Source organism: Taudactylus pleione, unplaced genomic scaffold (genome assembly GCF_031769625.1).
Source record: "Taudactylus pleione unplaced genomic scaffold, aTauple2 ptg000487l, whole genome shotgun sequence".
Classification (NCBI taxonomy): Eukaryota; Metazoa; Chordata; class Amphibia; order Anura; family Myobatrachidae; genus Taudactylus; species Taudactylus pleione.
In genome coordinates, this window is record NW_028284889.1 from 970,780 (window position 1) to 998,108 (window position 27,329).

The window sequence follows — 27,329 nt, forward strand, 5'->3', positions numbered from 1 at the left end:
AAGGTGAAGTTATGCTTGTTTATGTAACACCTCATTGTTATTGCGGTGGCAACTCATTGGGAGCCAATATGGATCTTGTTAATTTATTAAACCACTGGAGTACATTTCAGACTGTTAGCTTTTCTTTAAGAGAACATTTAACCCCTGTAGAATGGTGTATTGAGAGGGGGAAGAATGTTCCCTTTTATGATTGTACTAATGGGGATAGCAGTATGCTAAAGGAGACTTTGCTGTAATAAAGTAACCAGGCTAAAGGCCTGTGGGCTCTACCTTGGAACCTGAATTAAAAAAATAATCCTAGCATGTGGTCATAGAACTCTTCCCATCAACTCTGGTGCTATTGTAGTTTGTATTGTATTACTATCCCAAGGGCTCTATTTACTACAATCCGCATTTAAAATGTGGTTGTAGTGTGACATTTTTTTTTTTTTTTTTTTTTTTTATAGTAAGGGGGGGGGGGGGGTATTCAATTAGATGTGAAAAGTCAGTCTCTGCGGAAAAATATCGCTGGTGATGTCATTTCGCCAGGCGAAAACTTATCCACGTATTCAGTTTCCAGAGACTTTTCACCGGTGCGGAAAATAAATGCATTGGAATAGGCAAAAAATATTCGCCTATGAAACCGGTTGGAAAAAAGTGCAGAATTGGGGTTTTAGGGTGTAACCTTGTGGGAACCATCCAGCACCCTTGGGATGGTCCCCCAAAGGTAAACTGTAAAAAAAAAGTTAAAAAAATACTAAAGAACTCCCCAAAACATGACTTTGAAAAAGTACAAAGTTTGGAGATAAGCTTAAAAACTAGCGAAATAGACACCAGGGGGGGTCCCCAAGTATGCCCCAGGTGTTTTTTAAGGTTGCGGGTGGATTTTTAAAAAGTTTTTTAAAATTTCACTTTAGCAACTTCAGAATGTGCTAGCACCCATTTTCATGTACCCCAAATTTGCTGGGACTACTTAATTTCAGCTAAAAAAACCCTGAAAAACTGCTAAATGTTATTCTTCCCCACTTGTGCAAAGATTATTGAGAGCATTTAAGTACCCCAAATACCTTCAGCAGGCCTATACAGGGGTATCTAGAGTGATCCCCCAATGTCACTGCATCTTTTGGGTGGTGTCAGGCTGATTTTTCCCCAAATCTGACAGGACATTTTGCCAGGTCCGAAATCGCCGGGTTGCGTTTTCGCCGATTTTCGAATTGAATATGGGGATGAGCGCGATACTTATCCGCATGGAAAACTAGCGATGTCGGCAAAGTCCGGGACTTTTCGCACCTAATTGAATACGGGCCTAAGGGGTAAATTTACCAAGATGGGAGTTCTATTTGAGAAGTGATGTTGCCCATAGCAACCAATCAGATTCCAGGTATTATCTTCTAGAAGGTGCTACATAAATGAGAAGTAGAATCTGGTTGCTATGGGCAACATCACTTCTTAAATAGAACTCCCATCTTAGTAAATTTACCCCTAAGGGGCCTATGTATCAAAGCTGTGAGAGTGTTAAATTGTGGGGGATAAAGTGCTAACCAATCATCTCCTAACTATAATTTTTAGTCTGCAAAATGTAAATTGGAAGCCGATTGGGTAGTGCTTTCTCTCTCAATTTTATCACTCTTACAGCTTTAATACATAGGAGAAACCACTCAGAACCCTTGGAACAGCCCCCAATGGACAACTGCGTCAAAAAGTTCCTAAAAAAAACCCCATAAGAACACCCCCCAAAAACACTTTGAGTTTGTAGCTAAAAAGCACAAAGTGGGGGTACAAGTTCGCAAACTAGTGAAATAAGGTTCTGGGGATGCTCTAAAATGGGGTCAAGTGTTTTTGGGATTGCAGGTGCTTTTATGATGGTGGAAATTCGCAATTATGCTAGCACCCATTTTCAAGTACCCCAAATTTGACAGGACTACTTATTTTCTCCAAAAAATACTGCTTTATGCTTAACCACTTGTGCAAATACGCTAGTTAGTGGCAATTGTGCGAACTTAAGTACCCCAAACAGTTGTATTAGGGCTAATCAGGGACTACTACATTGATCCCCAATGTTTCTGCATCTTTTTGGGGGTTCAGGATTTTGAAACCACTTTTCGCCTGTTCTGACTTCACGTGTCTCTGTTTTCTTGTCATTTGGAATTGAATAGGGCGAAAGGCGGGTACGCGCACGATAAGTTTCTGTGGCTAAAATACTTGATGTAGGCAAAAAGTCTGTCATGCGAAGCTTTATTGAGAATGCGAAACTAATTAGTTGAATACGGGCCATAGGCCTCTAAATTCGTATAGCAAAGTTAGGAAATATCAGGGATTTATCAAAAATCCCTTGCAGGGACAGAGCTTGCGATAAAGCTCTGTCCCTGCGAATCCCCTATGCACACTTCTCCTTGTATTTGTTGTAAAAAATACAGGGAAGACTGTGTCTGTGCATGCAACCACAAACTGATGCCAGCAAAAAAAAAAAAAAAATTTAAAAAAGCACCAATGACCCTGGATCTGTACAAGTAAGGGTTTTTTTTTTTTTTTGTTTTTTTTGCAGTGATCAGCTTGTGGTCTGTTTAGACCACACAGCTGATCACTGGGGCCGGCGTTGCCCTGCCTGTTAGAACAGGAGAACTGGGTGAAATGCTGGATAACGCCGTCTCCAGGTGGTGTCGTTATCATGGCTTCCCCCGGTATTTTATTTTTAGTAACTCTGGCCAGATCACATTTCCCATTACAATTATGGGAAATGTGATCTGTCTGCTTACTTAAAATATGTGGTAATTAGGGTTTGGAGTAGAATTTTACAAATTCTAATCCAATTGGCCTTTAGTAAATTTATGTGAAAAGGTTGTGAAAATTAATGTTAATAAATAGAGCCCCAAGAGTGTGATCTTACCTATGTATCAAAGCATTATGAGAGATAAAATTGTGAGATCTAAATCGCCAACCAATCAGCTTCTAACTCACATTTTATAGGCTGTGTTTGAAAAGTGACAGTTAGGAGATGATTGGTTAATACTTTTTCTCTCGCAATTTTATCTCTCATCAAGCTTTGATACATAGGCCCAATGGTTATAAATGGGGGGTGAAAGTAGTACATGTAATTCCAGATGTATTCCTAGCTCACATATTTTGAATACTAAATTGGATAATTTTAATTCCAGTTTAACAGTCGTGGTAAAGCAGTCTAATCTTTCTTTACTTTGGTGACCTTGTATGCCAAACAACTGCCCAAAGTACACTGGACTAGATTCTGATCCTTTTATTGTCTTCCATCTTCATCTTCTCCGTGTATGTATGCCCTGTCGCTATTTCTTAGCTTACTGGAGTGATCACATCAGCAGGAAGGGAATTTTAGATGGCAGAAGCTGGTACACAAAAGTATGGAGTATCGGTGACTCCTCTCACTAATGCAGTTCATACATCAATATGTTTTTTAATCAACCTTTTCTTCTGAAATGATTCATGTGATGAAACACAATGGTTAAAGTCGCACATGACTCTATCTTTAAAAAGGTGGTTAAACCTTTTCAATCACAAACTATAATCCTTGGAAAAAATGCACATGCTTTCCATAGGACATGCCTGTATTCCAGTTTGCATATTAATGCTGAATGAAGATGTGACCTTTCTGCACAGAGAATTGCTGTAGTGGATTACCTCAAATAATCCTAATTTGTTGTGCCATCTGGCAATTGCAGATTATAAATATTCACTGCTTATTCAAGTGTGTTGTTACTTCAAAGATAAACTGTGTTTTCTAACCTACAATATTACATGTTTGATGTAGCTGTTCCAATGAATTGGCAGTTTTATAGCACATACATTACAGTAGTCCAGTCCATTCACATTGCTTTGCCTGTCATTGTTTTTGCAGAAGAGCAATGTTTCTGTAATTTAAAATGTACGTCTGCCCGTGTTAGCAGTGAAAGTTCAAGTATTGTACCTTGTATACAGACTTTGTTCTGTAAAGTGTCTGGCTGTGGTCACCAGTGCAGAAAGGTATCTCTGCCATTGTCACGGTTATTATAGGTGAGAAAATATTTTGGGTTTTTTTGTGGTAAAGTGGGCATTACTACAAATGAACACTTTCTGATTCAGGTTGTCTTCAGATATCCATGTGAACAAGGTGCATTTGCTGCAGACAAGCTGCACCAACACTGGAATGAAAATCGGGAACGTTCTATTTGTTAATATGTAGCAAATTGTCAAAGCAAACAATTTCCTGTGACTTCTATTTATTCATTTACTTTTTGGTTGGTACATGATAAACTTCCAATATGTTATGTTGAAAATGTGTTTAAAAAAAACTTATTTTTCACTAGCTGACTTTGGCTTTATGCTCCTCATTTAACTTATTATTCTTTAAAAAAAAAAAAAAAAAAAAAATTTCAAAAGCATATATTTGTTCTGTATAATTATTCCTAATTTACACATGATGTCGCAAGAGGATTAGGCTTGGTCATAGGTTCCTTGCCTGGAGTCTTCTGTTTAATGTGATCTGGTGGCCCTTGATCTGGCTTAAGGTGCGTAGCCACTAATAGACATGGAAACGGGAGCACGATTACGACATTGTAATCGTGCTGTCGTTTCACAGTCTGTCCATGTGCCTACACTGAACGTTCAGTGTAGGCACACCCATCGTCCCCGTACATGCTGAACCTGACGTGATCGTCAGGTTAACCAGCATGCATGGGCGATGATGGATGTAAAAAACGACCGGCGGGCATGCCCATCGCTGGTCGTTTTTTACTTTAAAATGCCCAATTTGCTGACTATTTGCAGGGGATTAACAAGCAATTTAACAATATTATCATTTAATCGCCTAGTGGATACACGGCATTACATTTTAACAAGGAAACCACAAGTACCAGGTGGTGGAGGGCACCTGCTCTAATTAAAGATGTCCTTAAGTCTAGACAACCTGTTCCGAATTCCAGTACATGAAACATAGCACGATGGCTGTCCCTGCTACAGTTTGAGAGAATTCACAAACTGTGACTTGGCAGCTACCATTTTAATTATACATGTGTCAACTTGAAGACCTTTCAGTTTGGTCTGTCAATATATAGCACCTTTTAATAACTGATATAGAAGCATTTCTATAACAGAATTTATTTTGTTGGCCTTTTCAGGCTAGTAAATCTTAAAAGAAAACTTATTCCACCAAATGAATAAAAATAAGCCATATTCTTTTTTTTGTTCATGCTATTTTGCCACCCTTATTGTTGTATATTGTATTTTGTGATGTCTTTCTCTTAGGCCATTCCACAATCGCGTATGTGATGAACTTACTGTACATATATAACTGTGTGGAGTTTGTATATTCTCCCTGTGCTTGTGTGGGTTTCCTCAAAAATATACTGGTAGGTTAATTGGGTCCCAACAAAAATTAACGTGTGTGTGTATATGTATGTATGTGTTCATGTGATAGGGAATATAGATTGTAAGCTCCACTGGGGCAGGGACTGATGTGACTGGCCAAATATTCTCTGCAAAAGCGCTGTGTAATATATGTTCACTATATAAATAAATAATTATGGTAACCTAGGTAATGTAGAAACTGAGACCAAATTGTACTTTATAATGTACAGGAGAAAGTTACTACAATACATATAAGCAGATAGTACTATGTTTAACATCTGATCATGGTTTGTTTTTTTTGTTCAGTACGTGATCCTGTATATGACAAAAGATTGACGAATAATGCATGTCTGTCTGATGTGACTTTTTAGATCTGTAAATTACACATTCTAAGGGGGGTATTTATTAAAGCTGGGAGAGAGAAAATTATAAAAAATAAATTACCAACCAATCAGATCCTAACTATAATTTTATAAGCACAGCCTGCAAAATGTAAATTGGAAGCTGATTGTTTAGTACTTTATCTCACAATTTTATCTCTCTCCCAGCTTTGATAAATACCCTCCTAAATGTATTGTGAATTTATTTAGAGGTTGACAAATATCCCTAAACACAATTTACTATTAAGATAGAAAAACCAGTGTTTCTGGCACTCCTTTCTCTGGGATATATAAAATGAATAAAGTCCAAAATCTCAAGAGAGTCTCACAAGTTCCTTTCTTTTCTTTGAAATCCTCAATCCAAAGTTCCTCAAACAAAGCAGAAAAATATACAGTTGGATAGGTATTTTGTGCATATAATAGAATTAATATCTCCTACTTACATGTAGGATTATGTGGTTCATCTCCACTTGAAGAAATGTAGGATGATCATTACTCCACCAAGGGACAATACAATTCTTATCCAACAACCCATACCTCAAAATAAGTTGCAACAGAAAATAATCCATAGTGTAACAGTGATACATTTATTTAATACCAAGTTTTAACAGACATCCATCAATACATATGAAATGGTCACGTGCCAGATAGGGCCTTTCTACCAAGACATGAATATACACGAGGCAGTAAACAAATCCTGGGTTCAAATCACCTCCCAGCGGTACCTCTGTCTGGTATAGCACCCCAATGGTTGTGGTCTCCTCACTCTCAGGGCGGAATTCAATTGATTTCGCGGCCCGCATCTCCCGTCTAAAGTGACAGGAGATCGCGGGCCGCTATGCAATTGTGCCAGCTTTTCACGCTGATGGCGCCCATAGAGGTCAGGTTTAGCCGCGTAAAGCAGCTAAACCCGACCAAAGTGCTGGGCGCGATCGCGAAAAGTGATGTTTGGGCGCCCAAACATGTCACTTTTTGCACATTTCAGCTCTCATCCTCCAGGGCCTGCGAGCTGAAATGTAGCGCTTGGCAGCTAATCGCGCCCGACAGGAGCAAGAATAGAATAGCTCCATCGGGCGCGATAGGGGCTGGAAAGAATTGAATTCCGCCCTCAGAGTGAGACTGAGGAGACTGCAACTGTTGGGTATCAGACCGCAAAACTTTGAATATCCAATGTTCTCTGCTTTAAACAATGCATGTGCTTCATTCATGTGAGTTTACTATAGTAGTATTTGTGAACATGCTTTCTAATACCATTTTCCCATCATGCATACCTGGAGTAGTATATAAGATATCTGACCTAATTGACATAAAAATGTTACTACCATTTATCTGTCTTCAATAGGTGTATTGTGTGTGTGTGTCTGCCACCAACTTGGACTTTTCGCCCCATATTGAATATGGCCCTTGTCTGCCTTAAGTTGCCCATCCACTAGACGATTAAGTTGAGCGATAACAATCGTTTTTGCAAATCGTTTGCAAAAATGTCTAAAACGACCAGCGATGCGCGTGCCCACTGGTTGTTTAGACATCTATCATCTTTCCTTCATGCTGGTCAACCTGACGATAACGTCAGGTTCAGCATGTTGCCAGATGATTTATGAGCCTGCACTGAACGACTGCTCATTCAGTGTAGGCTTATCACAGACATAGAAACTACTGCACGATTACAATGTCGTAATCGTGCTGTCGTTTCTATGGTCTGCTAGTGGATGGGCAGCATAAACCTCTTCTGTTTTTCTTTTTCTTTAAAACTGGCTACATTCCTGATTTTCAGCCGCCTTTGCTTTCTGTTCAATTTAGCTACCTTTCTTCAAACACCATGGGGAGAAATATAATAGCCTGAGATATAGTCATCGGCGCAGCTTCGGCAACTCTGCTCCATGGTTTAAAGTAGGGGTGAGCGGGTTCGGATTTCTGAAATCCGAGCCCCCCCGATCCGAGTCCGATCCGAATCAGGCTCGACTTTTCCCGCCTGACTCGGATCTGAAATCGAGGCAAAACGTCATCATCCCGCCTTCCGAGTCTCGCGGGTTTTGGATCCTATATAAGGTACCCGCGTCGGCGCCATTTTCTCACTCGGCTGTGGACAGTGAAGAGGGAGGGTGGGAGTTAGGGCTGTGTAGTGTAGTGCTGCTGTTGTCCACTACTTCAAAGTCCATAGGGGCTGGCTGTGTTGTGCTGTGCTGCTGTTGTTAATAGGGGCTGTGTCCACTACTTCAAAGTCCATAGGGGCTGGCTGGACTGTGTTGTGCAGTCAGTTCTCCATAGGGGTTGTGTCCACTCCAAAGTCCTGTGCAGTGTCCCAGTCCTAAAGGGGTGCTGTAGTGTTGTCCAGGGGGTGCTCTGTCCATCAGGGGTGCTCCCCCCAAGTGCTAAAAAAATAATATATTTTCTGTGTTTGTGAATTGTGTGCGCAGTAGCCGCACGTGCATCAACAAAGTAGTGCCAAGCGTGCGCCTGTGTCATAAGTAAAGGGCCGGCTGGCTTGACCGTTAAAGGGTGCTGTAACCCCCGAAAGTACACTCCAGTCCAAACCAAAAAAAAAATTATTTTCTGTGTTTGTGAATTGTGTGCGCAGTAGCCGCATGTGCATCAACAAAGTAGTGCCAAGCGTGCGCCTGTGTCATAAGTAAAGGGCCGGCAGGCTTGACCGTTAAAGGGTTCTGTAACCCCCAAAGTACACTCCAAACCAAAAAAATATATATTTTCTGTGTTTGTGACTTGTGTGCACTGTGGCTGCACGTGCATCAACAAAGGAGCAGCGCCAAGCGTGCGCCTGTGTCCCATAAGTAAAGAGCTGGCTGGCTCATTTCTTAAAGGGTGGTGTAACCCACAAAGTGCACTACTCTCCAGCAAAAATAAAAAAATATTTTCTGTGTTTGTGTGCGCTTTAGCCGCACGTATATATATCAATATAACATAAATGGAGGACCAAACTTTCTCCGATAAAAATAAAATAGGGAAAGATCAAGAACCACTTCCTCCTAGTGCTGTTGCTGCTGCTGGGAGTTGTTCATCATCCCAGAGAGGAAGTAGGAACATCACTACTTTTACTAAACAATTGACCCTCCAACAGTCCCTAGCGATGAGGATGAAGTACGACAGCAGTCATCCTGAAGCAAAACGTATAACTGAGGCCTTGACTGCTATGTTGGTGTTAGACGTGCGTCCGGTATCCGACATTAGTGCAGTGGGATTTAGACAATTGATGGAGGTAGTGTGTCCTCGGTTCCAAATCCCGTCTAGATTCCACCTGCATCCTCAAAGCAGCAGCGACAAGCGTGCGTCTGTCTGTTAAAGGGTGGTGACACCCTCAAAGTGTGCTACACAAACAATTAAAATATTGTTCTTTTTTCTGTCTTTGTGAATTGTGTGGGCTGTAGCCGCACCTGCATCCTTAAAGCAGCAGCGACAAGCGTGCGTCTGTCTGTTAAAGGGTGGTGACACCCTCAAAGTGTGCTACACAAACAATAAAAATATTCTTCTTTTTTCTGTCTTTGTGAATTGTGTGGGCTGTAGCCGCACTTGCATCCTCAAAGCAGCGCGACAAGCGTGCGTCTGTCTGTTAAAGGGTGGTGTAACCCTCAAAGTGTGCTCCACAAACAATAAAAATATTCTTTATTTTTTTCTGTCTTTGTGAATTGTGTGGGCTGTAGCCGCACTTGAATCCTCAAAGCAGCAGCGACAAGCGTGCGTCTGTCTGTTAAAGGATTACATCGGTGACAGCATCCAAGTAGGCATGTCAGACAGTCCGTACCTGTACTGGCAGGAAAAAGAAGCAATTTGGAGGTCCCTGTACAAACTGGCTCTATTTTACCTGAGTTGCCCCCCCTCCAGTGTGTACTCCGAAAGAGTGTTTAGTGCAGCCGGGAACCTTGTCAGCGAAAGGCGTAGGAGGTTGCTTCCACAAAATGTGGAGAAGATGATGTTCATAAAATGAATTATCAACTCTTCCAGGGAGACCAGCCTCCAGAACGTACAGAGGGACCTGTGGTTCCAGCAGGGACGAATTAATACTCTGTGAGGATGTACACACTGAAGAGGGTGAGGAATCGGTGGATGAGGAGGATGAGGATGACATCTTGCCTCCGTAGAGCCAGTTTGTGCAGGGACAGATAAATTGCCAGCTTGTTTTGTGGGGGCCCAAACGAACCAATCATTTCAGCCACAGTTGTGTGGCAGACCCTGGCGCTGAAATGATTGGTTTGTTAAAGTGTGCATGTCCTGTTTATACAACATAAGGGTGGGTGGGAGGGCCCAAGGACAATTCCATCTTGCACCTCTTTTTTTTCTTTGCATTATGTACAGTTTGGGGCCTAGTTTTTCAATGCCATCCTGTCTGCCACTGCAGTTTCACGCCTAGATGGGTCACGTGTTTGTGCCGCCCACTCGTGTCGCTTAGCATAGTCATCCAGCTACCTCGGTGCAACCTTTTGGACATAAAAACACTATTGTGAGGTTTGAGGTATTCAGAATAGACTGGAAATGAGTGGAAATTAAGGTTATTGAGGTTAATAATAGCATAGGAGCAGAAAAACCTACAAATTCTGTGATTTTAGCTGTTTTTATGCTTTTTTTCAAAAAAATACAGATCCAAAACACAAAACCCAGAACCCAAAACACGGAAGGGTGGTTTTGGCAAAACCAATCCAGATCCAAAACACGAAGAAAGATCCAGATCCAAAACCAAAACACGAAAAGTGGCCGGTGCACACCCCTAGTTTAAAGCAGCATTCATTTGAAGTCATAATGTGGTTGGTTATACCTTAAATTATTACCACTTTACAACAATGATCAGACTCAGTGGAATCGCACTGATGCCTGCATCTCTCAGACTATTATATTTCCTCCCATGTGATCAAGACAGGAAGTTACTAATGACCCCTAGTAAAAATATTAGAAAAAAAACACCAAAAACATTGTTCTTTATGGAGAAAACACATCATCATCATGACTTATTCACATAACTGACCACACTTTCACATACATGACTATTCTAAACTCAAAATAAAAAAAATAGTGAATTGCTTTTGCACACACAAATTTATTTGGTTAATGTAACCAATTTAATCCTGGAGGTGGGGATATTGTGCAAATATGTGACTGTTGAAAAACCAAAGAACAAATAGAACAGTCGGCGCTCATAGATGAGGAAATGTTATTAGATAACTAGCTGCTCTCTCTGGAAGTATCCTCACTTCCTAAACAAATAAACAATAGGATAAAGCGCTCTGTGGTAATGGAACCTGATGTATAAGTACCAACAAGGTATATAACCAGAAATGTCTATAATCCAATATAACTTAATGATATGTAGGTATTGATGACATACTGGTTAGCAAAAACTTGAGGCTGGGTATTCAGCACTGGAGTACTGATAAGAAATGTCGTAGTAATATATGTCTCTCCACATGGGTTTAGCACAGTCTGATCTTAGTAACAAACTGGTGGACAATAACTTGAGGCTGGGTGTTCAGGACTGGAGTCCTAGGATCAGACTGTGCTAAACCCATGTGGAGAGACATATATTACTACGACATTTCTTATCAGTACTCCAGTGCTGAATACCCAGCCTCAAGTTTTTACTGTTGAAAAACCCCCTAAGTATTTAATGATGCACAATATGTATCCAGAATACATCTTTCAAACCCAAGGTGGGCAAATTCACCATATTAGCACTTTTTTATATGTAGTATATAGTTTTAAGCAATACAAACTGTTGTATCTTTCTAATTTCATATTTGGATTTGTAAGAGAGCTTCCTTATGAGGCTCATCTTGAGAAACAAGAAACTAAGTTAAGCAACATTATTTTTATCACCGCTTTCCTTTTTCCTTTATTTTTAATTTTTTTGTACACTAATTTCCTTAAAAATATTTGTGTTTTGCATGAAAACTGGACACTGCAAATGTAATGAGACATACACACATGTTTTTACTTTTAGTGTGGTTTATTTTGATTATTTATTCACTATAACTGACAAATGTTGGTCTTATCACCACTGTCTTGAATGGCTCCAGTATTTAACAACAAAGGGGCTCATGCTTGGTTGGACAAATTTTTCCACCAAAAGTAGTAACATTTGTGGATTGGCAAGGGATAATGATACTTGCGACCACTAGTGAACAGCTTGTGATTGGCCGTTTGCGAATGCACTACTGACGCTGACTTGAGCTTGGGTGTATACTAGCTTTTGTGTTAAAGCATATAATGTATTTTTTTATGGCAGTTTTGAAGCAGTTGGAACACTTATGCTTTTGGTTTAAAAGCAAATCTTTTAATTGCTGACATACATGTATTCGTTTTATCTGCAATGTATTTAGTTGTTACAAAATATAATTAGGCTTCATTTGACACCTGTGAATGTCAATTTTTTTTTTTTTTTTAAACTAAGAAAAGACCCGTATCTTCTTTAGCTGGGTGAATTTACTCTGATAGGATTTACTGTGCTCTGTGCTGCGTGGCCTAACTTTTTTACATTAAGATGTAGGTTTTTGAGCTCTGATATGGTTTGCCTGCTTTATTTGATCAGCCCTTTAAGTTCATTGTTTTTGCTTTTTCTGTAAATTGTAGCAGATCAGCACACTTTATTTATTCTAAACTCAATTTGCATCAAGTGCCTAATGATGATTTTTAAGTTTCTCTTTTATTGGTTTTGGCTAGCATTAAAATGCAGCTTTCCTTTTACAGTTTGGGCCTCTTTCTGAGTTGTATGCAAGTCCGCATGCGACCACATCTTGCGAGTTTTAGTAAATTGCACGTGATCTTAGAGAAGGTACAAGTAATTACGAGTCGCATGCATCTCACTCTTTTCTCCCCGACTACTGAATTAGCATTAATGGATGGCAACAGAGTGATATTCGCACGTAAGAAACGTTCTGTATGTTGTGTGCGTGTAACGTGTGTTGCACCCTATTCTAAATTGTTCTTGTGTGTAGTTCACACCATTTTTAGTCAATCTTTTGCACCCAGCATGGGGTGGGTGGAAATGTCATTACTATTAATGACTGTAGCTTTGGCAGCTGGAGGGCTGGTATTGGTGCCATTGCATTGATGTGTATGAATCACAGGCGGATAATTGTGTAAAACTTAAGATCCTGTAGATATCCCGAATTGCGACTGCATTATGTGCGACTCTAAATTTGGGCCCTTTGTTTGTAAAATGAGAAGTTAAACCTGTATAGAATTTTTGAAGTCAGAATTGTTGTCTTTGTTGTGATTCGCAGACTGTTTAAATAAATTTTTACTTGGGAAAGGCACCTAAGCCTTGTTTCAGATATATTCTGTATTTGTGTTCTTGTGTAGTAATCTTCTGAATGTGCCCCAAAGCTCTGAGAAAGTTTGTGTTGCAATCCTTATGACTCAGCTCTGTTTTATTTTGTCTTGTTTGCATGCAACAGCTGTGATTTATGTGTAGTCTCCCAGGCGTTCATTCTTTAATATGTGGTGTGCTAAATACTGTAAAATTCAGCAGACAAAAATTATCTTTTTTACATAGCACTAATTATTACACTGAACTTTTTGAAAAAACCCATGCAAACGCACAGATAGGGCCTGATCGAAACTGAACTCCAATGCTTAGTGCTGTGAAGCAGCAATGATAACCACTCTGCCACTTTCAACATGCTCATTTGTGGAGTCACAGAAGCTGTTTTGACGGTACAGGGGTAATGTTCATCTCTGTTAAGTGGCCTATCCATTAGGCGACCTGAAAAACTGAACGACTAGCCTTCAGGTCGCCTAGGTGCGATGGCAATCACTGAACATCATTCAGTGCAGGAGTCCAACCGACCTATCTGCGAACATGTGGAACCTGACGTTCGTCGCCAGTTTGACGAGCATGTTCAACAGATAGTAGGCGTCGGCAAGGACCCAGTGTGCACTCGCATCACTGGTCCTTGCCGACTATCCATTAGACTACTTTCTGAACTATCGTTTAAAAATTTGTCTAATGGATAGGCCCCTTTTTAGCCTATATGCATTCTCCCTGGCCTTCCTGGTACCTCAACATGTTAATTAAGCCACTTGTGCAAATAGTGGGTGGCGCACCCTTTTTATTAGCTCAAAAACACACTATAAAATAGCATAAATAAGATAATACCAAAGGAAGTTCACCACACTGCAATTAGAACCACTCCTATATCTCACCAGCTTCATTTAATAGTCACTATGTGGGGGAGTTCCCAGAGCTATTCATTTGACCGCGCTGTTAAGTCCGACTAGAACCACTTAAGTCGGAGAATGCTGGTTGTTAGCACTGCGCTAAGCTGGAAAACTGCACCGCGGCCTGGCAATTAAGTCTCATTTCTGCTCGCTCCTCAGGTGGGTGCAAGAAGAAATCCTGTAGTCTGATTCACCCCAGTGAGACACGATCCTGGCTGCTGAGCCATGAACCATTTTTGCACTGAGACTGTGTTTGTTAAACCCTGCTGATATTGCAGTGGTTCACTTCACCTTGGTTCTCTCCACGTCCTTCCCCAGCATTTTCTTCATTGTGGTAGACTTGTGTGACCTGGATTCAGCAAATCTTTCTAGAATATTTGAGAATAGACCGATCTTCTACAGAGCAAATAAACAATACAGGTAATGCAAGATTATACAACCGTTACAATACTTATGGTTCATACACACGGTCAGATTATGCATCAGATCTGAACGATAACTATTTTAAAAATCATTAAATCGTTCATATTTGACTAGTTCATTCATCTTAAAACTGTCTGAAATCGTTGGTAAAATCATTCATCGTTCATCTGACAGATCTGACCGTGTGCACCATTAAACGGATAACAGAACCGCAACCGGCTACACATTATACACAATTTGGGCTAGAAGGTAGAGGTCAATGGACAATCTTCATTCACAGGGTGGAATTCAATTGTTTACGCGGTCCGGATCTCCCGTCTAAAGTGACAGGAGATCGCGGGCCGCTACTCAATTGCTGACATTTTTCGCGCTACTCGCGCCCAAAGTGGTTGGCTTTAGCCACGTAAAGCAGCTACCCCCGACCAAATTGCTGGGCGCGACCGCGAAAAGTGATGTTTGGGCACTCTTCGCACATTTCAGCTCTCATCCTCCTGGCGCTGTGAACTGAAATGGAGCGCTGACAGCTGATCACGCCCGACATGAGCAACAATTGAATAGCTCCGTCGGGCGTGATGGGGACTGGAAACAATTGAATTCCGCCCACAATGTCCATCATCCCTGATTATGATGTTTAATTAGAAATTACAACTGGTGTGTATCTTTCTCTGTCCCTGATCTAATGTGTTACATTACAAATGTTTAACTCAGTGAGTAGCGAGTTAGTGGTAATGAAACACACAAACTCATTAACCAGTTAACTGGTGCGGTCACATGGGGTGAGCTCGCAGCCCACTGGGCTTTCACTGACATGGTCACATCCCAATGCGACCTTGCCGTCCTGCTCCTTCCTTCAACGGTTAGAGAGGAAATCTGTTCCCGCACATGTGCTGAATTAATTTATTCTGTCTTGTCCAGGGATGCCATTGAAATCTGTAGCTCTTGGCCTCTTTGTGACTCCCCTCACAAGTTTCCTAGGCAGTGTCTGGGTGGGTTGATGTATATTCCAATGAGCAATCTTGGGATCAATGGAAGCTATAAGCACTTGGATATTATTTTGTGTTTGTCTATTACTTTTATTTTCTAAAAATGCTGGTTGGTCTTCATATTCAAAGAGTTTACAATCGTCCGCACAGAGACTTCTAGTATAATTTCCTACTCCAATTAATTTTGATATATTATTGTCACTATAGGGGGGTTCACCTAAGAACAGATTGATACATGTACACAAAAAGAAGTTTTCCAAGACTTGGGCACTCAAGGATAATTCATAATTCACATCATTTTATTTAAAGAAATTCATTTGTGGGGATCCAAGAGAAAAAATGCGCATACAATAAAAATTAACTTTTAATTAATCAATTAAAATATTGTAGCCAGCGAAATATACAGTGCAAAGTGTATTAAAGTGCTAATTGTGTAAAACAATACCAACATGTATCTAAAATAATGTGCCCACTCATGGATCTTTATAATGTTACTTTCATGTCCGATGATTGCTATGACAGGATGCTGTTATTCAAATGAATGTATTAGTATTGCCTCTCATAGGTACTCAGGTGATAATTAATCACATTTCATCCAAATTGGTGATATCCTTGTGTCCCTCAGGATACCCTCGACAGTTTCAGTGTACTATCCCCATTACTATGGGACTGTTATTGGAATATCGCTACAACCGGTATCTATTTGTATTGATCAATAAACATGGTTTTAAATTGACGTTCTTAGTACATATTTGGTCAAAGATGTTTGCCCACCTACCACATCAAGGTGAACCTCCTCAGGTGGGTCCCTAACATCCCGAATACTGACACATTGTATACATTTATCTAGGACTTACCTGTAATAGTGCCCATTACATGTGTGTACTGCAATGCACAGGTAACTACCTGGGGCAGGTGTGAGGAGTGCTAGCCCAGGAGAAGTGCTGTCACCAACAAGTGTACCTTAAATACACGCATACACAGAAAAAAGGGGGAGTTGGGCTGCACATCCTAATTTAAACACAATAAGAGGTGCTACCTTGCTGAGACCTGTAGTTCTACAGAAGAAATAGAAGGGGGGGAAAAGCAGATGCACACTCTAAGCACTAAGAACACTGAATATCACAACATATATAATAAACTATCAATAAACATGGTTTTAAATTGATGTTCTTAGTACATTTCTTTTCTATGTATGTATGTATGTATGTATTTAAGGTACACTTGTTGGTGAGACCACTTCTCCTGGGCTAGCACTACTCCTACCTGCCCCAGGTGATTTTAATTAGTATGGGTCCTGTGCATTGCAGTACACACATGTAATGGGCACTATTACAGGTAAGTCGTAGATAATTGTAAACAATGTGTCAGCATTAGGGAAGTTATCTACTAAGAACCTCAATTTAAAACCATGTTTATTAAAAAAAATAAAAATAAAATATATATATATATATATATATCTCATTATTACCTAATAATTACTCTGCAGGTGGTTTAATGTCCCTTTAAACATGTGTTCTAATTCTGATATTCACTTTTGTTTCCTTTGATAGATTGTGATGGCTGATTCAATACAAATTAACGAGAATAACTCTGACCTGAATACCAGGTTGTCTTTATCTGTGACAAACGCCAAAGAACTGTTCAATTCAGAGTGTCTGGAGGAAGTACAAAGCGTACAAAGCACAAATATTGCCGACGCTATGATGTCAAACTTCTTGGTAAAAGAGTCCCGTGAGGAAACCCCAGGAAGAGAAGACACCAGACTGGGCCCGCCTGATGGTCAACAAGACCCCGGAAGTGAGACTAATAAAGAAAAAACATTGGGTATAAAATACTAATAGGATTTTTAAAGCAATATAACTTGTATACATTGTTGTATGTAATCATGGTTCCATACATTACTAATGTATACTTATGCATTTTATGACTTTTTTTTTTTTTTTTGTTGCTTATTTCAGTTTCTTCAAGAAAAATTCCTTTTAATGAAATGTGTTATCAAAATGATTTAGTTATAACCAAAATCAACTCTCTACTGGGGGTGAGGAGCATCATAATTACTTTGTAAGGGAAGGATCAGCCAGTTAAGAAATTGCAATAAAAGAGTTGGACAACAAGATGGAGGGGGGCATTAACATTGAGCCCAAATTTATTAAGGAAAGATGGAAAGTAGGCTGACTTAAAGAGTAAGAGTTTACAGTAGTCAAGGTGGGAGATGACTAGGTCGAAAATAAAAGGATTTAGTAGCCTCCAAGGTCAGGAAGGGATTTGAGCCTGGAGATAGTGTGATGATGAAAGTGACAGGATTTAGGGGTAGCAAGAATGTGAGGGGTGAAGGAGAGAGAAAGTAGTCAAGGATGACACCCAGACAGAAACTTGGGGGACAGGAGAGAGTATAATGTTAGTGGCAAAAATAGTGAAATTAGCATCAACATTGTTGAAGGCAGTTGACAATGGAATAGTGACCCTTAGATTTAACAGTGAGAAGGTCAGTGGTGACCTTGGCAAGGGCAGTTTTGACAGAATGAAGGAAGCAGAATCCATATTGAAGTGGGTCAAAGAGGGAGTAAGAGGAAAGAAAGGTGGAAAAGATGGTGAAAGACAAGACTCTCTAAGGAGTATATTTCCTAAAAGTCGATTTTAATAGATATTAATAGATTAAAAATCATTGAAATTCTATCAACATTGTGTTTCTGGAGCTAAATCACACATTTGCTAATACTTTGTAAGACAGCCATGTGGTCCTCTGTCCATATCTTTCTGAGGTTCTATGCCTTCGATACATTTACCTCTCAGGATGCTTCATTTGGATGGCGGATTCTCCTCTCAGCGCAGGAGCAATCCCCACCCTTGTATAACTGCTTTGGGACATCCCCAAGGTCTCCCTTTGGAGCCCTATGGACCCTGAAGAAGAAAATGAGTGTTACGGTAAAACTTACAATTGTTAACTCTTTCTTCGAAGTCCTTGAGTCCACAGGGTACCCGCACTGACGCACCTGGCTTCATATGGGCTATGTTTCTGGTCGACTGTTTCCCGTCTCCTCTGTGAGAGCGTGATTTCTTGTGTGTACCAGTCTTCCTTCCTTCTCCTCCTCCAGCCTTTGGCTTGTCATGAACTGAGGTGGGGTGGGGTATAGGGGGATGGACTGATGCATCCTGGGAGCTGAAAGCTTTAACTGTGTGGTGCCCGGTCCTCAGCCACCACCTACACCCCAAGGTCTCCTTGTGGACCCTATGAACTTCGAAGAAAGATAGTTAACAAAGATAAGTTTTACCATAACGCGCTTTTTTTTTTTTTTATATATCCATTTTATTTTATTTTTTCCATCTTTCATTTTCCACTCTGCATGTCTATCTGGCCATTCAGTCATTTTAAACATTTCTTCAAATAAAATGTGATGTATCCTATAATGGCAAAAGCTACATCTGGGCTCTTGAGAGAGGCTGCAGTTGAAGCATACATGTCCCAAGTGCTCACACAACATGCAAGTGGGATATATTTGTTGTTGGTATAACAGCAGAGGCTTGCACCCACAGTGGCTCAATCCAGAGTGCATGTCTTAAACATTGGAAAATATGCCAGTGCTATAGGGGATTGCTGTTGAGAAATAGCTCTGGTGACTGCAGTACTCCTTCTATAGGGTCAATTTGTTATAAAAATCTAATAAGTGGAATAACGGACTATTGAAATAGACTACACAAAGTTCAGTTTTCTTTTTCAGACAAAAAAAAAAGTTTTTCAGGGCTAAAACTAGAGGAGGCAATGGGATTTTCACTTGTTCTAGGAGTCTGTTCAACTTGCGTAGTGGCTAGTTTGATCCTAATGCCCGTTGCTCTCAGGTTACCCCAAAGGTGGCTGTGGAACCAGTTTGGGCTAAATCTTTAGTTCAATCCGTTACTTTAGCAATTCGGGAAGAGCAAGCTTAGGTTTTTGCCAGCCCATTCTAGAGATTGGGTTCGCTAGACTAGCAAATGCAGTTCCATCTTGGGCCAGAGTTATGAAACGTACTTCATCTTTAAGACTGATGTGATCAGGGAAGCCGAAGACTGGTTACAGACGGCACCGTAACGAGCAGAACTGTTTGCCCAGCTATTCTGATTCAGATGTATCCTCTCACATCTGAATCAGGGATTGACGTTGGAGAATCGAAGATTCTGACCTTTGTGACTTTCTTATACACCAGAAACCACTTTGCCTGAACTTTTAAAGATAATGCGTGTGTGCCTGTTTGTGTTTTCTCCTCCCACCCCCTTTAAAGCTGACCAGTGTGGCAGCTTTTTCAAGTAGATTTCAGTTCAGCATTCTTAAGTTACAGACTGTTCTATCACTGGTTGGAGGTACAGACTGTCAGTCTCTCTGACAGCACAAGATTGTGGTTAAAGGAAGATAAAGTTGAACAATAGCAAGACATTTTCCACCCTCAAATGGTCTGTGGTCACAACAGATATGAATCTTCTGGTATTGGGCGCAGTCACTCTGCAACTTTATTTACAAGGTGTTTGGTTCAGTCCCGAATCACTGTTTCCCAAAAAAATGTATTGGAGCTCAGAGCAAATTTTGTACCCCCTGAGAGGAGCTCATTCTCTGGCTTGGGACTAGCCAATACAGATTCAGTTGGACAATACTACAGCTGTGGAAAATATAAATCATAAGCCGTGTTCTCCCCTGAAAATTTTTCCAGCCAGGTGGCATCAAGAAGTTGCCAGGTGCGGGGCCTTCGCAACAATAATGCGATTTTGGTACTTACCGGTAAATAGTTTTCTCTGATTCCACAGGGGACACTGGAGGTTGCTTACGCTGGTGGTATAGAGGCGTGGATAACTGGAGCCGGCACTTTAAATAATTCAGAAGTGTGAAGCTCCTCCAAGGAAGGGGCCACAGATCATCTACCAATAGGGACCGAAGGTCCAAGAACCAACTTCTCCGAGGCCAGTTTGGAACCACGAGAATGACAGAGGCCAACTCCTGTTTAATTCTTCTGAGAAGGTAAACGAAGTTGTAGATCCAAGGAACTGTCAGAGCGTCGACTGCCTGTGCTTGTGGATCCCGAGTTCTTGACACGTATACTGGGAGCTGACTATTCAATCGTGACGCCATGAGGTCCACCTGAGGACACCCACATCGATGAATCAGTGCGCTGAACACGTATGGATGAAGCTTCCATTCCCCGGGATGGATGTTTTAGCAACTTAGGTAATCTGCTGATTTTCGGCCCACCGGAGTATCTGAGTCACTTCTCGCATGGCCATGCGACTTCGAGTCCCGCCCTGCCGGTTGATGTAAGCGACGGCCGTCGTGTTATCTGTTGCACTCTTACCTGACAAGACTTTAGAAACTTTATCGTCTATCGGAGCATTGTAAATCGCTCTGAGTTCCAACACATTTATGGACCACTTCTGTTCCAGAGGGGACCATCGACCCTCAAAGTGATGATCGAGGACTACTGCTCCCCATCCTCAAAGGCTGAAATCTGTTGTTACAATGATGCAGTCCCACACTTAGGATATTTGGATTGTGTCCACCAGGGGATAGCCACTCTGGTAACCGGGTTCAGACTGATCTGTCTATGTAGAAGCAGATGAGACCCTGACCCACAGTGACAGCAGGTCCAGCTGAAACACTGTTGAGTGGAACCGTCCGAACTGTAGTGCCTCAAAAGCAGCTACCATCTTCCCCAAGAGAAACAGACAAAGAAAGTAGGGACACTTTGCTTGGTCTGAGGACCCGCTTAACTAACAACCGGATATCCTGGGCTTTGTCTTGTGATGCTGTATCCAGGATCATGCCCAGAAATAGGAGTTTCTGGGACAGAATGAGATTTGATATCTTGAAGTTGATTATCCAACCGTGTTGGAGAAGAGTGTGATATGTCAGTAAGGCCTGGTCTGAGAGAAGGTTACCGATGGATCCTTGAGTAATAGGTCATTCAAATTAGGGATTATGGGCCTGATTCAGAGTCTGTCACTATTTGCGGTCGTTCGTTCCAAAAAAAAGGGGTGGCTATTCAAATGAACCGTTCGCTCTTTGCGGTCTGGTCACGCCTCTGTCTGAACGAGCGAACAAAACTTGCGGTCGTTTTTTGGATAACTACGCCCCCTGGCCGCTCGCATCCTACGTCATGTCCGCTATTTATTAGATTAATCGAGTACATCGACCAGCGTATGAACTGCTCGCTATTCTTGTGGTCAATGACGCTGCTTTGTTAATTATGCACACCCTTAAAACGCCCGTTTTGACCTTTAAGCACGCCTGCGTTCTGATCTCCACTCCCCGTTTTCAAGCACGTTCCCCTGTTACCACCCACATACGCCTCCTCCTGTCACTCATATTAGCAGGCATTCGCTATTTAGCGAACAAATGATTTTCAGCCGCACTGACTGGTTCGCGCATGCATATTATGATCCGTACGCATGCGCAGTTGTGCAAACATCGCTCGGAACGAACGAGCGGCCGCTTACGAGCGGCTCTGAACCAGGCCCTATGTTCACTCCCAATGACCGAAGAAGTGCAATTATGACTGACATGTGAATATGCAGTGAGCAGAGGATAACCCGAACGGCAACGCTCAAAATTGGTAGTGGTCCTACAGTATAGTAAACCGCAGGAAGGCTTGATGCGGTTTTCAAATTGGAAACTGGAGATAGGCATCCTTGATATCCAGGGATAATAGGAACTCCCCTGGTTCCAAGCTCGCAATGACAGACTGCAGAGATCCCTTTTGAAACGATACATCTTCAGATATAGGTTTAAGGACTTGAGGTTTAAGATGTGCCTGACCGAACCATCCAGTCTGGGCACTACAAACAGGTTTGAGTAAAACCCCATACCTCGTTGACGCTCCGGACCTAGCACCGATGATACTATTAGAGACTGGATAACCTCCTGTAGAACACTGACCTTGTCTGCAGGTATAGGCAGACTTGTAGTGAAGGACTGAGTTGGAGGGGGGACTTCGAAGTCTATTCTGTACCCCAGGGAAATTAGTCTCCACGGTTCTGAAGAGATCTGGTTGAAATTTCTGCAAGCAGGCTCCCACCGCAGGGAACCCCAGGTGGGACGGCAAACCGTCATGCCACCTGTTTTATAGCTGGTTTAGGCTCCTGTCAACGTACAACAGTGTGAGGTCGTCCTCTACCTCTGCCGCTTTATGCTAACGTGGGATCACCTCTGGCTCTACCACAAAAGGAATGTGGTGCACGAAAGAAAAGAAACGAAGGTCACCAATGAATGGAGAACCGCACGCTTGGATACTGCATCCGCTTGCCAAGCGCGCAATCAGACCCGAAATAGCAAACGCAGATATGCGATTCTTAGAAGCTTCTCCCAGGTAAACTGCAGACTCACAACTGTGTTCTGCTAGTAGGCGTAATTCTGCTCTGGAAGGACCCAAGTCCAATCCTGTGATCCACTGGTCAGCTCAGCAAACCACAGCCTTATTAACCCAGGCGGTAACAAGGGTAGGTCTAAGTTGAGCTCCCACTGCAGTATAGATGGCTATTAGCGTCATCTTCCACTTACGATCTAAAGTGTCTTTGAGTACAGTAGCTCCCGGTACTAGAAGTGCTGTTTTTTTAGCGACAGGAGGTAGACTCATCTACAGGAGGAGGCGTTTCCCACTTTTCCAGCGTGGATGATGGAAAAGGATAGCTAGACGGAAACAGACGTGGAATTTTGAACAGCTTATCCGGCTGTTTCCCGGCCACTGAAAGCTGCTGTGATAAACGGAAAAACAGCAGTGTTCATGAAATAATTCACACTCCTGGGACGCAGGAATTATATCCTCAGTTAAATTGAGGATATTTCTGACTGCCAAAATTACAGATTCCACCCCGGGAGAGGCCGACTCTAACTCCTGAGGAGTACCGTTAAAGGGAAGGCCTTCAGGAGATTTGAACCAGGGGTTCCGCCATCACTGCCAGTAGTGAGTTCAGCGTCTAACCCACTAGGCCACATGGGCTTCTCCTGTAAATGGTGTGAATCGGAGGGTGCAGACACCGCTGTACCCATAACCTGTACCATGGTGTCTAGAGACTTGGGTAACCCAGTCACCCAGGGAGTTATGTCCGTCATAACTCTTACCATGTCAGCGGCTATGGAGGCGAGTTAGTAATCGTGGTATACAAGCATCACATAACTCGGATGCTTGTTACCCTTAGAACAGCAAACAGCTTTTGAGAAGCCTTTATTCAGTTTGACATTGATACACACAGTCATTCAGAATGACACACATTAATCAGAACTGAACAGATCTGAGACAGGAGGCTGGTCTGGGACACAGAGGAGGAGATACACCCCACTACCTTCCCACAGATTAGCCTCCCTGCACTTACACCCCAGTCACAGTCTGTACCAGGGATGTAGTAGGATTTCAGAGTGCAGCTGCAAGCCTTCTGTAGTCTTGCAGCTGCACTCTGCCTTCAGGAGGGAGAGAATGCAGGCATTAAGAGCAAAATATGGCAGGCACGCTGTTTGTAACATCTCTGTGCCTGAGCTGTCCGTGCTGTGTAGGCTCCGCCCCCCCGTCCTTATCGAGTCTCCAAAATGGCTGCCCCCGTCTAACGGAGGAGCTCATTCACTGTCAGCCCCATTATGCGTGCCCCCGCCGTCCCTCTGCAGCCCTTAGCGGCGAGCAGGGACTGAGGACAGCTTCTCCGGCTGTTTCCCTTTTGTCTGCCCCCGCCTGAAGCAACGCAGCAGCGCTATGTAACTGGGCAGTGGTCTGGCTGTCAGGCGGCGGGCGGAAGGGGGGCGTCGTAGCAGGGAATGTGCAGCCATACTCACTGCGTTCCCCGGAGGTAGGATCTTCAGCGCAGTAGTCAGGTTGACACACCCTGGTTGTTGGTCAGAGCGGTGCTGCGGATCAGGGTACTCATATACTCAGATCCATTCATCATGTCTGTTTCTCCATAAGGAGGACAGGTAAGGAACACCCTCACTGATGATCTCTCACAGCTGCAGCACACTCTTCTTCTTGTTGTGCTGTGGCGATAAGGAGCTGTCAGTGCTTTTGTAATAAGCGCTGCGCACTCCTTCCTGTTCTACTAAAAACAGGGCACCAGGTACCCGGACCCCACCTTTAGAGAGGTGGCGAAGGGTACCTAATATAGTGTAAAAAGATGCTTAAAAAACAAATTTAAACCTGAATGTAAAATAAAAATCATGTATTGCTGGAGCACAGCATAATGTGACCAGCTCCTAATAAGCACACTTTCTAAACTGAGGGCTGATGGGGCATAGAGGGGGAGGAGCTTCACACTTCTGAATTATTTAAAGTGCCGGCTCCAGTTATCCATGCCTCTATACCCCAACGTAAGCAACCTCCAGTGTCCCCTAGTGGATGAAAGAGAAAAAAATTTTTTTAAATCCTGACCTTATATTGCTAACCCTGCCCGCACCTCCCCTTGCTCCAATGCTGCATCCCCTGCCCGGCACCTCCCCCCCCGCCCCAATGCACAGTGTCCAGTCACCTTGAACCTTCACTAAGATGTCCTTATTGCAGGCGGACACGGAGCCTCCAATGTGAAGAACGTGACGTCGGCGCAGCTCTGCGTCGCATCCGGCATCCTTGTCCGTGGCAACAAGGACACATTGAGGGTGACCGAGAATGTGGTGCATTGGGGTGGGGGGGAAGTTCCAGGCGGTAGGCTGTTTTCTCTCGGGCGATGCGCCCACAGAAAACAGCCTGGGGAGAAACACTGATAAGTAATACACAAGGAGCTCCATGGCAATGAGGGAATCCTTCAGGATCTTTTATGATGGGCAGAATGGTTTATCCTTGCAATTTCCGCAGTAGGCGTTCCTCGAGTGGACTATTGGAAGACAGATGTTTTAAGTCACCACTTGATTCTTCCAGGAGGGTGGTCTCTTGATTCGGAGGTACAATAAAATGGTAAACTGTTTGTTTCAGGTTCAGGGACCTGTATGCGTCCCAAATGGATGTAAGGGCCTGATGAGTCAGTTGCAGCTCATTTATATGGACTTAAAAATAACAAATTTAGGTTTAGGCACGAAGGGAAGGGAAGATTGTTAGGTTTAGGCACTAACTAAGAGGGTTAGGGTGTGGGGTGGAGAGGGTTAGGGGTAGGCTACAAAAAGGGAGGGTTAGGGGGAGTAGGGGGGAGGATAAGTATACTTACTCGACTACTACTGTTTGGAAACCAACCATCGGGATGCCGCTGTCAGTATATTGACAGGAGGCTTCACGACAGCCGGCATTACATTCCGATTCTGCGTTGGACAAATCTTGGCCGTATCCCCCTCTGCATGATTTTCGACTAGATCAGCTGGCATGGTGGTTCCCCAGAGAAGTTGTGTTGGGCATCTACTTTGTCCTCTGTCAGCCATTTACCCAATTCTGTTGGTTTCTGACTTTGCATCTAAGGATTCTAGATCTGGGTGGAAGGTTTTGGGTTCAGTTAAGTCTAAATGTCGCCCGGATGGAGAAAACTGGATTTTTAGTACTCCCTGTTCAATCCATTTCTCAGAATCTGTCTGGAGGAAATTGTATTGCCTCCCTTATACTTCACTTGTATTTACACCATATCCTTTTAGGCTATGTAAATTAAAACTTTGGGATCGGGAGCAGGGTTACATAAAATTGTTTGTTTTTGTTTTGTTTTTAAAAAAAAAAAACGGATTTATTTGATTTTAAACCGTTTTTTTTTTTTTTATTAAAAATATTTTTAAATAAACATTTAAAAATTGAAAACTTTTACTTGGGTCATTTAATTTATTTTATGTAAAAGTTTTCAATTTTTAAACATTTATTTAAAAACATTTTATAAAAAAAAAAACCTATATAAATCCTTTTTTTTTTTTTTTTTTTTTTTTTTAAATCCAATTTTATGCTACCCTGATCGGGAGGGAAAGACAGTTTTATATTTATTAAATTCCAGCTCCTATGTCCTTTACACAACATCATGGTGATAGTTTCCCACAGATGGACTCAGAGAAATGGATTTAACAGTAAAAATCATGTATCTTGATCTGTCTGGTGTCTTCTTTGAGAACTGTATAAACATTTTAATTGGAGTGATATATTAAGTGTTCAGTAATCCTAGGCTTCCTATTTGCACTGATAATTAACCTATAGTGTAATGTACATTTGGCAGACATATCGCGACCCATGAGTATGCATCCTTATACTGTTTACCATTGTTTGCATCATTTTCTTGGAGTAAACACTTGCCAGTTATTACGAGGATGTCGTTCTAATTTGCTGTTCTTGGATGATGATGATTCATTTAGGACTTTTTACTTAATTCAAAGTATTTAATCAATTCAGATGTGTCCACATATACCTTTGCTCCAATCGCAACAAATAGACCTGCTTGGAGTGCCATGGACTTTGCGACTTGGCCGTCTCAAGCATCCTGCCAAGACTTTTTTTCCTCCAAAATATGCATCTTATTCCCATCACTAATGCAGCAAAGGTACACTGATAGCAGGCTTGTGGCATTTCATGTACTTCTGTGTCACTAATCTGGGAAATTAAAGGCAAACAAAAAGAATTCTGATGCAATCGACCGTGCCATGCCTCGTGCCAAATATAATTTATGCTTAATGTGAGACTTTAGTACTTTTGTTGCAAAGGAATTGGTATAATCTAGTGTGCCTGGTACACTGTGAAAGACTTTGTATGTGGCTACGCTTTAAATAAAATGCCACATTTAGGACACAGTGCGATTCGCTACCCATGGCAGAATGTCTAAGTCAGGCCAAGCGTCTTGCATCAGATGGCACAAAAACGCTAGGTGAATGAGGACACCTCTGTATAATCTAGGAGCATGTAGCAACTTTTTTTTTTTTTTTAACAACATCCTGTTTCATGTGCTGTTACAGAACTGACATGGACTTTTTGTTCATCATTTAACCCACAGGTAAAGAAGTGCTGCTTTTGATGGAGGCTTTGAACACACTAAGGACTCCAGAAGAAAAGCTGGCAGCACTTTGCAAGAAATATGCAGATCTTGTATGTATGCTATTGTGTAGAAGTGTGTTATGTTCCATATTGAATGTATATTAATTGCTGTGGTATGTTATTCT

The 27,329-nt window shown here is 41.9% G+C and overlaps 1 protein-coding gene and 1 pseudogene across 3 annotated transcripts in view; one reads left to right on the plus strand and one right to left on the minus strand.

The window, feature by feature from the left end:
• TXLNG (taxilin gamma) overlaps window positions 1–27,329 on the plus strand; it is a 70,005-nt gene that overhangs the window by 794 nt on the left and 41,882 nt on the right. The window contains exons 2-4 of one of the 3 annotated variants that reach the window (XM_088449518.1): window positions 14,037–14,297; window positions 16,837–17,110; window positions 27,164–27,255. In XM_088449518.1, coding sequence (XP_088305644.1) covers window positions 16,843–17,110; window positions 27,164–27,255 — 360 coding nt within the window. In that variant the 5' untranslated portion in view covers window positions 14,037–14,297; window positions 16,837–16,842. The remainder of the gene's footprint in view (window positions 1–14,036; window positions 14,298–16,836; window positions 17,111–27,163; window positions 27,256–27,329) is intronic. The other 2 variants (XM_088449516.1, XM_088449517.1) reach the window with 2 other exon arrangements.
• LOC148502652 (U8 small nucleolar RNA) lies at window positions 24,100–24,226 on the minus strand (annotated as a pseudogene).